The sequence below is a fragment of the Bradysia coprophila genome, unplaced genomic scaffold, assembly GCF_014529535.1.
Source record: "Bradysia coprophila strain Holo2 unplaced genomic scaffold, BU_Bcop_v1 contig_93, whole genome shotgun sequence".
NCBI lineage: Eukaryota > Metazoa > Arthropoda > Insecta > Diptera > Sciaridae > Bradysia > Bradysia coprophila.
In genome coordinates, this window is record NW_023504021.1 from 98,070 (window position 1) to 114,473 (window position 16,404).

Sequence of the window (16,404 nt, forward strand, 5' to 3'; positions counted from 1 at the left end):
TGTATAAGGAGGTTACGCCACCTTTAGACACTTCCTTGGAATTGTCTGCTTCACTGTCTTTTTCAGCGAAACAACAATTATGCCAGTCATAAGAGAAGAGAAGATTCTGATTCTATTCTATAAATGAAATCGTGGTCCTATTTCTATGTCAGATTTTAGCGTGAGAATTGAATTCGGTGATCTCTAAATTAAAATGTTACGATTATGTATTTAAGGTTGTTAACAATTTAAATAAATTGCAATTCATTCAGTTGGATTCATCTAAAAAAACCGCCGCGTTGTTATATTTGTCTAACATACAATAACGTTTCAGGCTAGGCAACTGGATCGATGCGAAAATATTGAAATCGGTCTGTATTTCTGGTTGAATGTAAACAAAATATTTTTGCATAATTTGAATTTTTTTCTTCTTCATGATGTCTTACATCAACGAATTTATTTAAAATTTTCTCACATTTTGCGTAAATCGAAATTAGGCCTTCATCCTACAGAACAATGTATTTGTTTTATAGAAGAGACAGACATTCCTTTTATCATTTATGTACGACGCCATAACCGTTGACGAGTCCAGGTTCTTTTGTACTGCTTTTTTTCGTTTAGCGATAAATTCGTTGGTTAGTGGAATTTTCGAATACATTTGATGGAGATTACGATTCTCCATGTGTCATTTCGGGATCATAGAAGAGACATTCGAAATGAGCTGTTGCACAACTATTCCTTCGGAGAATTTGCTGCTTCTTTAGTCCTTTTGGAATAACTGCGTAGACATTTTAGGTTTGTCATGTCTCGCCATTTCTGTGTGAATAATATATATAATCTTGATTTCTTTTGAAGGCAACTTTAGTACACAGTCTTAACAGTCAAGGTTTCGGGGTAACTTACTTCTTCCTTAATTATTTCGGGGACGTTTAAAAAAAGAAATATTTATTCGACTTCTCTCCGTACGCCGGTCAGTTCAAGCGGCTTCTTTTTCATATAAATTCAGTCAATTAGTCACAGTTATTGGTTGGGGATGTAAATTACGTCATTTTTAAGAAAAAATGTTAAAACATTCGTCCCTAATTTCATTCCTCTAGCAGTCTAGAAGATGTCTTCCCTCTTGTGATTTATTCACGAATTACTAAGACAAGAAGAAGCTTAGACTCAGAGTCTTATGTTGGAAATGAGAAAACTTGAGAAGAAGTCAAGTCAAACTTAGCAATGTAAATCGGTTTCTTTCAAGTTACATCATTTCTGTCAAGATTTTCTGAACACGATCCTACTTTGTGACCAGTCTAACGTGAATCCCGTTCATAAAATTATCACTTTAAGAAGAATGTCATAAGAACCTCTACTATTCTATATTCCACATCATGTTTTGCTGAAATAAACTAAAGAAACGAATTTGGCTACCTATAAAAGGAGGTTGAAATTATGTCTATGTATCACTTGGATAATAAAAATTTTACGAAACAGACATAGGAACTATTGGTAAATGAAAATAGTTACAGTTTTTCTGCTTGTAGTATGGGCGAAGGTAAGAAAAAAAATGGAATTTTTGAACTCCAAGAATTATAATCACTTTTGCATCAAATTTAGAGTTTGGACAGTGGTCCTATACGGACAGCGTCTGTGGGGAGCGTCTTGGCAGATATTCAAAACCTTGCTAAGAGCTTAGGCTCAACGGTCAAAGTACCAACAGTATCACCATCAACTGCAAAAATAATACTTACAAATCCACCTACAGTTAGGCCAGTAGTGACAACGACAACACCGAAACCGGTAACAACAACAAAAACTACACCGAAACCCGCTGCTACAACATCTACAACGACTTCAACTACAACAACAACAACTACTACAACAACAACCACTTCGACAACTACTGCCGATCCAGCAGTAACTGCCGGAGATTTAGTCAATCAGCTTATGAATTTACTTCACGGAGAGCCTCTTGACTATGCAAAGATAGACGAAGTCATAACGAAACTTATAGACGTACTCATAAAACAGTCTTCCAGTTCTACTACCACCACCACAACTACCACGGCTGCGCCAACTACTACACCTCCAACTGAGGAACAAACAACAACTGCAGCTCCTTCCCCAACATCTGATGATTCCCTTCCTGTCGAGATCATAGAACAGTTAATTGAATTATTACAAAGTTTAACAGGTCAACCACCTACAACGTGTGACCTGATAGAAAAATTATTAGTACAGTTAAATATATGTCTTGAAAATGCTGGAGGTACTAGTGGTGACATAACTACTGCCGGACCAAATGGTGAAGTAACTACTGCCGGACCAAATGGTGAAGTAACTACTGCCGGACCAAATGGCGAAGTATCAACTGCAGGCTCAGATGGCGAAATTACAACTGTAGGCCCAGATGGTGAAATTACAACTGCAGGACCAGATAGTGAAGTTACAACTGCAGGTCCCGATGGAGAAATTACAACTGCTGGTCCAGATGGCGAAGTAACAACGGCAGGCGCAGATGATGTAGTAACAACAGCGGGTCCAGATGACGAAGTGACTACTGCCAGTCCAGATGGAGAAGCGACTACTGCCGGTCCAGATGGAGAAGTAACGACAGCAGGCCCAGATGGCGAAGTAACTACTGCCGGTCCAGATGGCGAAGTAACTACTGCCGGTCCAGATGGCGAAGTAACTACTGCCAGTCAAGATGGCGAAGTAACTACTGCCGGTCCAGATGCTGAAGTAACTACTGCCACTCCAGATGCTGAAGTAACAACTGCCGGTCCAGATGGCGAATTAACGACTGCTAGCCCAGACTCATCCACACCACCCCCATGTGAAGAGACTACAAAGTTGATTGACTCACTTAAACAGCAAAGCATAACAACGGAAGATTTGGAATCGCAAGTAACGAAAGTAACTATTGAAATCAATATAAACATCAAATTTGTGTCTGAATCATCATCAGCATCATCGTCAATAAGTGTACAGATGATAAACGACTTAGCAAAACTATTAAATGCTCAACTTAATTCGAGACCAACGTCAACATGTGACCTAATAAACGAACTTTTAATTAAACTTAACGAATTATCTACCATTACCTCAAGTGGTTCCGCGTCTGGATCAACAACAGCTCCAGGTGAAGTAACAACTGCAGGCCCAGATGGCGAAATTACAACTGCTGGTCCAGATGGTGAAATTACAACTCCTGGTCCAGATGGAGAAATTACAACTGCAGGCCCAGATGGTGAAATAACTACTGCTGGTCCAGATGGCGAAATTACAACTGCTGGTCCAGATGGAGAAATTACAACTGCAGGCCCAGATGGAGAAATTACAACTGCTGGTCCAGATGGAGAAATTACAACTGCAGGCCCAGATGGTGAAATAACTACTGCTGGTCCAGATGGAGAAATTACAACTGCAGGCCCAGATGGAGAAATTACAACTGCTGGTCCAGATGGAGAAATTACAACTGCAGGCCCAGATGGTGAAATAACTACTGCTGGTCCAGATGGAGAAATTACAACTGTTGGTCCAGATGGAGAAATTACAACAGCAGGCCCAGATGGTGAAATAACTACTGCTGGTCCAGATGGCGAAATTACAACTGCTGGTCCAGATGGAGAAATTACAACTGCTGGTCCAGATGGTGAAATAACTACTGCTGGTCCAGATGGCGAAATTACAACTGCAGGCCCAGATGGTGAAATAACTACTGCTGGTCCAGATGGAGAAATTACAACTGCTGGTCCAGATGGAGAAATTACAACTGCAGGCCCAGATGGTGAAATTACAACTGCAGGCCCAGATGGTGAAATAACTACTGCTGGTCCAGATGGCGAAATTACAACTGCTGGTCCAGATGGAGAAATTACAACTGCAGGCCCAGATGGTGAAATAACTACTGCTGGTCCAGATGGCGAAATTACAACTACAAGCCCAGATGGTGAAATAACTACTGCTGGTCCAGATGGAGAAATTACAACTGCTGGTCCAGATGGAGAAATTACAACTGCTGGTTCAGATGGAGAAATTACAACTGCAGGCCCAGATGGTGAAATAACTACTGCTGGTCCAGATGGAGAAATTACAACTGCTGGTCCAGATGGAGAAATTACAACTGCAGGCCCAGATGTCGAAATTACAACTGCTGGTCCAGATGGTGAAATAACTACTGCTGGTCCAGATGGCGAAATTACAACTGCAGGCCCAGATGGAGAAATTACAACTGCAGGCCCAGATGGTGAGATTACAACTGCTGGTCCAGATGGAGAAATTACAACTGCAGGCCCAGATGGCGAAATTACAACTGCTGGTCCAGATGGAGAAATTACAACTGCAGGCCCAGATGGCGAAGTAAAGACTGCTAGCCCAGACTCATCAACGGCACCTTCGTGTGAAGGAGCTACACAGCTTATTGACGAACTCCAAAATACTGAAATGAGCACGGAAGTTTTGGAAACTAAAGCAGCAGACGTAACTGTTGAAATTGACATAGTCATCGACGCAGTCAGTAAATCATCAACATGTGTATCGTCGATCAGCGTGGAGTCCATAAACATTTTGATAGAACTGTTAACAGCGCAACTTGATTCGAGACCAGCTTCAACATGTGACATAATAAATGCACTTTTAGCGAAACTCGAAGAACTATACACAATCATATCAAGTCGCTCTAACGCGGCAGAAACAACAGTGAGTCCAGATGGTGAAGTAACAACTGCTGGTCCAGATGGCGAAATTACAACTGCTGGTCCAGATGGCGAAATTACAACTGCTGGTCCAGATGGAGAAATTACAACTGCTGGTCCAGATGGAGAAATTACAACTGCTGGTCCAGATGGAGAAATTACAACTGCTGGTCCAGATGGAGAAATTACAACTGCAGGCCCAGATGGTGAAATAACTACTTCTGGTCCAGATGGCGAAATTACAACTGCAGGCCCAGATGGCGAAATTACAACTGCAGGCCCAGATGGCGAAATTACAACTGCAGGCCCAGATGGCGAAATTACAACTGCAGGGCCAGATAGTGAAGTTACAACTGCTGGTCCAGATGGCGAAATTACAACTGCTGGTCCAGATGGCGAAATTACAACTGCAGGCCCAGATGGAGAAATTACAACTGCTGGTCCAGATGGAGAAATTACAACTGCTGGTCCAGATGGAGAAATTACAACTGCAGGCCCAGATGGTGAAATAACTACTGCTGGTCCAGATGGCGAAATTACAACTGCAGGCCCAGATGGTGAAATAACTACTGCTGGTCCAGATGGCGAAATTACAACTGCAGGCCCAGATGGCGAAATTACAACTGCAGGCCCAGATGGCGAAATTACAACTGCAGGGCCAGATAGTGAAGTTACAACTGCTGGTCCAGATGGCGAAATTACAACTGCTGGTCCAGATGGCGAAATTACAACTGCAGGCCCAGATGGAGAAATTACAACTGCTGGTCCAGATGGAGAAATTACAACTGCTGGTCCAGATGGAGAAATTACAACTGCAGGCCCAGATGGTGAAATAACTACTTCTGGTCCGGATGGCGAAATTACAACTGCAGGCCCAGATGGTGAAATAACTACTGCTGGTCCAGATGGAGAAATTACAACTGCTGGTCCAGATGGCGAAATTACAACTGCAGGTCCAGATGGCGAAATTACAACTGCTGGTCCAGATGGCGAAATTACAACTGCAGGTCCAGATGGCGAAATTACAACTGCTGGTCCAGATGGCGAAATTACAACTGCAGGCCCAGATGCCGAAATTACAACTGCTAGTCCAGATGGCGAAATTACAACTGCTGGTCCAGATGCCGAAATTACAACTGCTAGTCCAGATGGCGAAATAACTACTGCTGGTCCAGATGGCGAAATTACAACTGCAGGCCCAGATGGTGAAATAACTACTGCTGGTCCAGATGGCGAAATTACAACTGCAGGCCCAGATGGAGAAATTACAACTGCTGGTCCAGATGGTGAAATTACAACTGCTGGTTCAGATGGAGAAATTACAACTGCAGGCCCAGATGGTGAAATAACTACTGCTGGTCCAGATGGCGAAATTACAACTACAAGCCCAGATGGTGAAATAACTACTGCTGGTCCAGATGGAGAAATTACGACTGCTGGTCCAGATGGAGGAATTACAACTGCAGGCCCAGATGGCGAAATTACAACTGCTGGTCCAGATGGAGAAATTACAACTGTAGGCCCAGATGGTGAAATAACTACTGCTGGTCCAGATGGAGAAATTACAACTGCTGGTCCAGATGGAGAAATTACAACTGCAGGCCCAGATGGTGAAATAACTACTGCTGGTCCAGATGGCGAAATTACAACTGCTGGTCCAGATGGAGAAATTACAACTGCAGGCCCAGATGGTGAAATAACTACTGCTGGTCCAGATGGAGAAATTACAACTGCTGGTCCAGATGGAGAAATTACAACTGCAGGCCCAGATGTCGAAATTACAACTGCTGGTCCAGATGGTGAAATAACTACTGCTGGTCCAGATGAAGAAATTACAACTGCAGGCCCAGATGGAGAAATTACAACTGCAGGCCCAGATGGTGAAATTACAACTGCTGGTCCAGATGGAGAAATTACAACTGCAGGCCCAGATGGTGAAATAACTACTGCTGGTCCAGATGGAGAAATTACAACTGCTGGTCCAGATGGCGAAATTACAACTGCTGGTCCAGATGGCGAAATTACAACTGCAGGTCCAGATGGCGAAATTACAACTGCTGGTCCAGATGGCGAAATTACAACTGCAGGCCCAGATGCCGAAATTACAACTGCTGGTCCAGATGGTGAAATAACTACTGCTGGTCCAGATGGCGAAATTACAACTGCTGGTCCAGATGGAGAAATTACAACTGCAGGCCCAGATGGTGAAATAACTACTGCTGGTCCAGATGGAGAAATTACAACTGCAGGACCAGATGGCGAAATTACAACTGCAGGACCAGATGGCGAAGTAACGACTGCTAGCCCAGACTCATCAACGGCACCTTCGTGTGAAGGAGCTACACAGCTTATTGACGAACTCCAAAATACTGAAATGAGCACGGAAGTTTTGGAAACTAAAGCAGCAGACGTAACTGTTGAAATTGACATAGTCATCGACGCAGTCAGTAAATCATCAACATGTGTATCGTCGATCAGCGTGGAGTCCATAAACATTTTGATACAACTGTTAACAGCGCAACTTGATTCGAGACCAGCTTCAACATGTGACATAATAAATGCACTTTTAGCGAAACTTGAAGAACTATACACAATCATATCAAGTCGCTCTAACGCGGTAGAAACAACAGTGAGTCCAGATGGTGAAGTAACAACTGCAGGTCCAGATGGCGAAATTACAACTGCTGGTCCAGATGGCGAAATTACAACTGCAGGCCCAGATGGCGAAATTACAACTGCAGGGCCAGATAGTGAAGTTACAACTGCTGGTCCAAATAGCGAAATTACAACTGCTGGTCCAGATGGCGAAATTACAACTGCAGGCCCAGATGGAGAAATTACAACTGCTGGTCCAGATGGAGAAATTACAACTGCTGGTCCAGATGTAGAGATTACAACTGCAGGCCCAGATGGTGAAATAACTACTGCTGGTCCAGATGGAGAAATTACAACTGCAGGACCAGATGGCGAAATTACAACTGCAGGACCAGATGGCGAAATTACAACCGCAGGACCAGATGGCGAAATTACAACCGCAGGACCAGATGGCGAAATTACAACCGCAGGACCAGATGGCGAAATTACAACCGCAGGACCAGATGGCGAAATTACAACCGCAGGACCAGATGCCGAAATTACAACTGCAGGCCCAGATGGTGAACCAACAACTGCTGGTCCAGATGGAGAAATTACAACTGCAGGCCCAGATGGCGAAGTAACGACTGCTAGCCCAGACTCATCAACGGCACCTTCGTGTGAAGGAGCTACACAGCTTATTGACGAACTCCAAAATACTGAAATGAGCACGGAAGTTTTGGAAACTAAAGCAGCAGACGTAACTGTTGAAATTGACATAGTCATCGACGCAGTCAGTAAATCATCAACATGTGTATCGTCGATCAGCGTGGAGTCCATAAACATTTTGATAGAACTGTTAACAGCGCAACTTGATTCGAGACCAGTTTCAACATGTGACATAATAAATGCACTTTTAGCGAAACTTGAAGAACTATACACAATCATATCAAGTCGCTCTAACGCGGCAGAAACAACAGTGAGTCCAGATAGTGAAGTAACAACTGCAGGTCCAGATGGCGAAATTACAACTGCTGGTCCAGATGGCGAAATTACAACTGCAGGCCCAGATGGCGAAATTACAACTGCAGGCCCAGATGGCGAAATTACAACTGCAGGGCCAGATAGTGAAGTTACAACTGCTGGTCCAGATAGCGAAATTACAACTGCTGGTCCAGATGGCGAAATTACAACTGCAGGCCCAGATGGAGAAAATACAACTGCTGGTCCAGATGGAGAAATTACAACTGCTGGTCCAGATGGAGAAATTACAACTGCAAGCCCAGATGGTGAAATAACTACTGCTGGTCCAGATGGAGAAATTACAACTGCAGGACCAGATGGCGAAATTACAACTGCAGGACCAGATGGCGAAATTACAACCGCAGGACCAGATGGCGAAATTACAACCGCAGGACCAGATGGCGAAATTACAACCGCAGGACCAGATGCCGAAATTACAACTGCAGGTCCAGATGGTGAAATAACAACTGCTGGTCCAGATGGAGAAATTGCAACTGCTGGTCCAGATGGCGAAATTACAACTGCAGGCCCAGATGGCGAAATTACAACTGCAGGGCCAGATGGCGAAATTACAACTGCAGGGCCAGATAGTGAAGTTACAACTGCTGGTCCAGATGGCGAAATTACAACTGCTGGTCCAGATGGCGAAATTACAACTGCAGGCCCAGATGGAGAAATTACAACTGCAGGCCCAGATGCCGAAATTACAACTGCTAGTCCAGATGGCGAAATTACAACTGCTGGTCCAGATGGCGAAATTACAACTGCTGGTCCAGATGGAGAAATTACAACTGCAGGCCCAGATGGCGAAATTACAACTGCAGGGCCAGATAGTGAAGTTACAACTGCTGGTCCAGATGGCGAAATTACAACTGCAGGTCCAGATGGCGAAATTACAACTGCTGGTCCAGATGGCGAAATTACAACTGCAGGCCCAGATGCCGAAATTACAACTGCTACTCCAGATGGCGAAATTACAACTGCTGGTCCGGATGGCGAAATTACAACTGCTGGTCCAGATGGAGAAATTACAACTGCAGGCCCAGATGGTGAAATAACTACTGCTGGTCCAGATGGCGAAATTACAACTGCTGGTCCAGATGGAGAAATTACAACTGCAGGCCCAGATGGTGAAATAACTACTGCTGGTCCAGATGGAGAAATTACAACTGCAGGACCAGATAGCGAAATTACAACTGCAGGACCAGATGGCGAAATTACAACCGCAGGACCAGATAACGAAATTACAACCGCAGGACCAGATGGCGAAATTACAACTGCAGGCCCAGATGGTGAAATAACAACTGCTGGTCCAGATGGAGAAATTACAACTGCAGGCCCAGATGGCGAAGTAACGACTGCTAGCCCAGACTCATCAACGGCACCCTCGTGTGAAGGAGCTACACAGCTTATTGACGAACTCCAAAATACTGAAATGAGCACGGAAGTTTTGGAAACTAAAGCAGCAGACGTAACTGTTGAAATTGACATAGTCATCGACGCAGTCAGTAAATCATCAACATGTGTATCGTCGATCAGCGTGGAGTCCATAAACATTTTGATAGAACTGTTAACAGCGCAACTTGATTCGAGACCAGCTTCAACATGTGACATAATAAATGCACTTTTAGCGAAACTCGAAGAACTCTACACAATCATATCAAGTCGCTCTAACGCGGCAGAAACAACAGTGAGTCCAGATGGTGAAGTAACAACTGCAGGTCCAGATGGCGAAATTACAACTGCTGGTCCAGATGGCGAAATTACAACTGCAGGCCCAGATGGCGAAATTACAACTGCAGGCCCAGATGGCGAAATTACAACTGCAGGGCCAGATAGTGAAGTTACAACTGCTGATCCAGATGGCGAAATTACAACTGCTGGTCCAGATGGCGAAATTACAACTGCAGGCCCAGATGGAGAAATTACAACTGCTGGTCCAGATGGAGAAATTACAACTGCTGGTCCAGATGGAGAAATTACAACTGCTGGTCCAGATGGCGAAATTACAACTGCAGGCCCAGATGGAGAACTTACAACTGCTGGTCCAGATGGAGAAATTACAACTGCAGGACCAGATGGCGAAATTACAACTGCTGGTCCAGATGGCGAAATTACAACTGCTGGTCCAGATGGAGAAATTACAACTGCAGGCCCAGATGGTGAAATAACTACTGCTGGTCCAGATGGAGAAATTACAACTGCAGGACCAGATGGCGAAATTACAACTGCAGGACCAGATGGCGAAATTACAAGCGCAGGACCAGATGGCGAAATTACAACCGCAGGACCAGATGCCGAAATTACAACTGCAGGCCCAGATGGTGAAATAACAACTGCTGGTCCAGATGGAGAAATTACAACTGCAGGCCCAGATGGCGAAGTAACGACTGCTAGCCCAGACTCATCAACGGCACCTTCGTGTGAAGGAGCTACACAGCTTATTGACGAACTCCAAAATACTGAAATGAGCACGGAAGTTTTGGAAACTAAAGCAGCAGACGTAACTGTTGAAATTGACATAGTCATCGACGCAGTCAGTAAATCATCAACATGTGTATCGTCGATCAGCGTGGAGTCCATAAACATTTTGATAGAACTGTTAACAGCGCAACTTGATTCGAGACCAGCTTCAACATGTGACATAATAAATGCACTTTTAGCGAAACTCGAAGAACTATACACAATCATATCAAGTCGCTCTAACGCGGCAGAAACAACAGTGAGTCCAGATGGTGAAGTAACAACTGCAGGTCCAGATGGCGAAATTACAACTGCTGGTCCAGATGGAGAAATTACAACTGCAGGCCCAGATGGTGAAATAACTACTGCTGGTCCAGATGGAGAAATTACAACTGCAGGACCAGATGGCGAAATTACAACTGCAGGACCAGATGGCGAAATTACAAGCGCAGGACCAGATGGCGAAATTACAACCGCAGGACCAGATGGCGAAATTACAACCGCAGGACCAGATGCCGAAATTACAACTGCAGTTACAACTGCTGGTCCAGATGGCGAAATTACAACTGCTGGTCCAGATGGCGAAATTGCAACTGCAGGCCCAGATGGAGAAATTACAACTGCTGGTCCAGATGGCGAAATTACAACTGCAGGCCCAGATGGAGAAATTACAACTTCTGGTCCAGATGGAGAAATTACAACTGCAGGACCAGATGGCGAAATTACAACTGCAGGACCAGATGCCGAAATTACAACCGCAGGACCAGATGGCGAAATTACAACTGCTGGTCCAGATGGCGAAATTACAACTGCAGGCCCAGATGGTGAAATAACCACTGCTGGCCCAGATGGAGAAATTACAACTGCAGGCCCAGATGGTGAATTAACTACTGCTGGTCCAGATGGCGAAATTACAACTGCAGAACCAGATGGCGAAATTACAACTGCAGAACCAGATGGCGAAATTACAACCGCAGGACCAGATGGTGAAGTAACGACGGCTAGCCCAGACTCATCAACGGCACCTTCGTGTGAAGGTGCTACACAGCTTATTGACGAACTCCAAAATACTGAAATGAGCCCGGAAGTTTTGGAAACCAAAGTAGCAGACGTAACTGTTGAAATTGACATAGTCATCGACGCAGTCAGCAAATCGTCAACGTCTGTATCGTCGATCAGCGTGGAGTCCATAAACATTTTGATAGAGCTGTTAACAGCGCAACTTGATTCGAGACCAGCTTCAACATGTGACATAATAAATGCACTTTTAGCGAAACTCGAAGAACTATACACAATCATATCAAGTCGCTCTAACGCGGCAGAAACAACAGTGAGTCCAGATGGTGAAGTAACAACTGCTGGTCCAGATGGCGAAATTACAACTTCAGGCCCAGATGGTGAAATAACAACTGCAGGCTCAGATGGAGAAATTACAACTGCAGGCCCAGATGGCGAAATTACAACTGCTGGTCCAGATGGCGAAATTACAACTGCAGGCCCAGATGGAGAAATTACAACTGCAGGCCCAGATGGCGAAATTGCAACTGCAGGTCCAGATGGCGAAGTAACTACTGCCAGCCCAGACTCATCTACCGCACCGTCATGTGAAGAAGCTGCACAGCTTACTGAAGAACTCCAAGATCCTAATATGAGCACGGAAGTTTTGGAAACTAAAGTAACAGACGTAACTGTTGAAATTGACATAGTCATCGCCGCAGTCAGTAAATCGTCAACATGTGTATCGTCGATCAGCGTGGAGTCCATAAACATTTTGATAGAGTTGTTAACAGCGCAACTTGATTCGAGACCAGCTTCAACATGTGACCTAATAAATTCACTTTTAGCTAAACTCGAAGAACTATCAACAATCATAACAAGTCGCTCTACCGCGGAAGAAACAACCGTGAGTCCAGATGGAGAAATTACAACTGCAGGTCCAGATGGCGAAGTAACTACTGCCAGCCCAGACTCATCTACCGCACCGTCATGTGAAGAAGCTGCACAGCTTACTGAAGAACTCCAAGATCCTAACATGAGCACGGAAGCTTTGGAAACTAAAGTAACAGACGTAACTGTTGAAATTGACATAGTCATCGACGCAGTCAGCAAATCATCAACATGTGTATCGTCGATCAGCGTGGAGTCCATAAACATTTTGAGAGAGTTGTTAACAGCGCAACTTGATTCGAGACCAGCTTCAACATGTGACCTAATAAATGCACTTTTAGCTAAACTCGAAGAACTATCAACAATCATAACAAGTCGCTCTTCCGCGGAAGAAACAACCGTGAGTCCAGATGGCGAAATTACAACTGCAGGTCCAGATGGCGAAGTAACTACTGCCAGCCCAGACTCATCTACCGCGCCGTCATGTGAAGAAGCTGCACAGCTTACTGAAGAACTCCAAGATCCTAACATGAGCACGGAAGCTTTGGAAACTAAAGTAACAGACGTAACTGTTGAAATTGACATAGTCATCGACGCAGTCAGCAAATCATCAACATGTGTATCGTCGATCAGCGTGGAGTCCATAAACATTTTGAGAGAGTTGTTAACAGCGCAACTTGATTCGAGACCAGCTTCAACATGTGACCTAATAAATGCACTTTTAGCTAAACTCGAAGAACTATCAACAATCATAACAAGTCGCTCTTCCGCGGAAGAAACAACCGTGAGTCCAGATGGAGAAATTACAACTGCAGGTCCAGATGGCGAAGTAACTACTGCCAGCCCAGACTCATCTACCGCACCGTCATGTGAAGAAGCTGCACAGCTTATTGAAGAACTCCAAGATCCTAACATGAGCACGGAAGTTTTAGAAACTAAAGTAACAGACGTAACTGTTGAAATTGACATAGTCATCGACGCAGTCAGCAAATCATCAACATGTGTATCGTCGATCAGCGTGGAGTCCATAAACATTTTGATAGAATTGTTAACAGCTCAACTTGAGTCGAGACCAGCTTCAACATGTGACCTAATAAACGCACTTTTAGCTAAACTCGAAGAACTATCAACAATCATATCAAGTCGCTCTAACGCGGCAGAAACAACAGTGAGTCCAGATGGTGAAGTAACAACTGCCGGTCCAGATGGCGAAATAACAACTGCTGGTCCAGATGGCGAAATTACAACGGCAGGCCCAGATGGAGAAATAACAACTGCTGGTCCAGATGGCGAAATTACAACTGCTGGTCCAGATGGTGAAATTACAACTGCAGGCCTAGATGGCGAAATTACAACTGCTGGTCCAGATGGTGAAATAACAACTGCTGGTCCAGATGGTGAAATAACAACTGCTGGCCCAGATGGTGAAATTACAACCGCAGGCCCCGACGGCGAAATTACAACTGCTGGTCCAGATGGCGACATTACAACTGCTGGACCAGATGGTGACATTACAACTGCTGGTCCAGATGGCGAAATTACAACAGCAGGCCCAGATGGTGAAATAACCACTGCTGCTCCAGAAGGCGAAATAACAACTGCTGGTCCAGATGGAGAAATTACAACTGCTGGCCCAGATGGCGAAATTACAACTGCTGGTCCAGATGGCGACATTACAACTGCTGGACCAGATGGCGAAATTACAACAGCAGGCCCAGATGGTGAAATAACCACTGCTGCTCCAGATGGCGAAATAACAACTGCTGGTCCAGATGGTCAAATAACAACTGCTGGCCCAGATGGTGAAATTACAACTGCAGGTCCCGACGGTGAAATTACAACTGCTGGTCCAGATGGCGAAATTACAACAGCAGGCCCAGATGGTGAAATAACCACTGCTGCTCCAGATGGCGAAATAACAACTGCTGGTCCAGATGGAGAAATAACAACTGCAGGCCCAGATGACGAAATTACAACTGCAGACCCAGATGGAAAAATTACAACTGCAGGTCCAGATGGCGAAATTACAACTGCAGGTACAGGTGGCGAAATAACAACTGCTCGTCCAGATGGCGAAATAACGACAGCAGGCCCAGAAGAAGGTTCGACTGACGGCCCAGTTACATACTAAAACTTTAAAAATCAAAACTTTTCATAACACAGGGTATGCTTTTAACAAGTTCAATAGTGGAGACATTTGTCATTACTGAACTGAAAATTGAGTAGCAATAAATCTATTTTCGCAAAAAAATTCTTTAATTGAAAATCGATATATTGGACAAATTTTATGGGCTGGTCGATTAAGCATAACCGTCTGTGATTTTAATTAAATCTTCGTTCGTCTCTATTGTTCTCTCTCCGCCTCTATTGGCGTCTGTTGGTAGCTATTAATTGCTATTGGTGTCTATTGACGGCTATTGGCCAATAGACGACAATACCCACTAATAGACGCCAATAGCTGGCAATAGTTATTTATTATTAATTATTATCAACGCCTATCAACGCGTCTGCTCTGTTAAATGTTCTGTTTCAGTCGTTTGCCTTGGGCTTGAAAGTGGTTGTAGTCTAATAGCCTCGCGCTATGGGTGAGTTCTAGTGTTGCATTTAGTCTGTTGCAAAAGCGTAACGTTAAAAAACCGGGCGCTGCCAATTCCAAATGATGATTAACCTTACTGAGACTATTTGCTAAACATTAGGCGCCCATGTAGATTTTAATATTTCAGGTGGCCCAATTATACAATGATCGAGAGAGCATAATTAAAAAAAATAAATTAACATCAGAAAAAAGTTCAAATAAATACAAAGGAGAAAATACAAAGAAAAAATTTCAAAAATACAGGATAAAAATCCCATCACTTGAGGCATCAGTCACTCTCTAGAACTGATACGCACTCTTTACAGCCGCCTTGAATTGATTAAACGGCAAATTGAAAATATCCAGACTCTTGAAATAGACATTGTGATGGTTCTGCATACGGTGGAGTGGAGAGTTAAGTTGAATATTCGACGCGGGTGTTGGTAGGTAGAATAGGTAATGAGCATTCTGACGGGTGAATCGTTGCGGTTGAGATACACACAGCCGTGACGATAGATTAGTTTCGATTTTACCATGAACGATCTTATACAAAACCATTTCATCCAACTCCAGTCTCCGAGTTTCAAGTGATTTCATTTTTAACCGTTTGAGTCTTGTCGGATAGTCTTGTTTAGGCCAGTTGAATTTATAATATAGCATTCGTGTAAATTTCCATTGGACTCTTTCTATTTGCTCACAGTATTTATGATAATATGGATTCCAGACAGTGCTGCAGTTCTCCAGCCTTGATAGCATTTCTTTGTGGTCTCAGAAATGATCGTTGAAACTGTGCTTGCTGTTGAGTCTGACACCCAGATCCATTTTGGATGATTTCTTTTCAATCTTGTTGTCATCGACGTAGTAGTGATAATCAATTGGTTGAGGTTTGCAGGTTACCGACAGCACGGAACATTTTTTCGGATTAAGGCTCAACTCATTTTCGACACACCACAATGAGAAGGACGATATGTCAGATTGTAAGCAAACATCGTCAGCTGCACTTTCGATCTTACGGAATAATTTGTTATCATCGGCAAATAACGAACAGGTGGAAGTGAAGACATCTGGTAAGTCATTGATGAATAACAGAAACAGTAGTGGACCAAGAATTGAGCCTTGTGGAACTCCTGATGATGGCGTGAATCCATTGGATTTACCTCCTCCGATCAAAACGAATTGCGTTCTTCCTGATAGATAGGACCGGAACCAGCGCAGGACATTTGA

General features: G+C 44.0%; 1 protein-coding gene and 1 long non-coding RNA gene across 3 annotated transcripts; both read left to right on the top strand.

Annotated features, from left to right (window-relative positions):
* Positions 1–1,421: 1,421 nt before the first annotated feature.
* LOC119084763 (collagen alpha-2(I) chain-like) lies at positions 1,422–14,736 on the top strand. The gene is made up of 27 exons (XM_037194828.1): positions 1,422–1,516; positions 1,579–2,473; positions 2,582–2,743; positions 3,122–3,418; positions 3,527–3,913; positions 4,676–4,828; positions 4,910–5,220; positions 5,356–5,449; positions 5,531–5,773; positions 5,855–5,962; positions 6,125–6,151; positions 6,260–6,394; positions 6,530–6,940; positions 8,708–8,728; positions 8,837–8,944; positions 9,053–9,160; positions 9,296–9,403; positions 9,485–9,565; positions 10,085–10,138; positions 10,328–10,638; positions 10,996–11,158; positions 11,252–11,506; positions 11,696–12,133; positions 12,269–12,620; positions 13,416–14,034; positions 14,089–14,169; positions 14,278–14,736. Exons 1-27 carry the CDS (start codon positions 1,475–1,477, stop codon positions 14,734–14,736), a joined length of 6,423 nt encoding a protein of 2,140 aa, XP_037050723.1. The 5' UTR covers positions 1,422–1,474.
* Positions 7,395–7,677, top strand: LOC119084769. 2 transcript variants are annotated; one of them, XR_005089139.1, is made up of 2 exons: positions 7,395–7,453; positions 7,562–7,677. It is a non-coding gene; the product is annotated as an uncharacterized LOC119084769 (long non-coding RNA). The 2 variants fall into 2 exon arrangements; XR_005089140.1 differs by having other exon boundaries at positions 7,399–7,426.
* Positions 14,737–16,404: the final 1,668 nt, after the last annotated feature.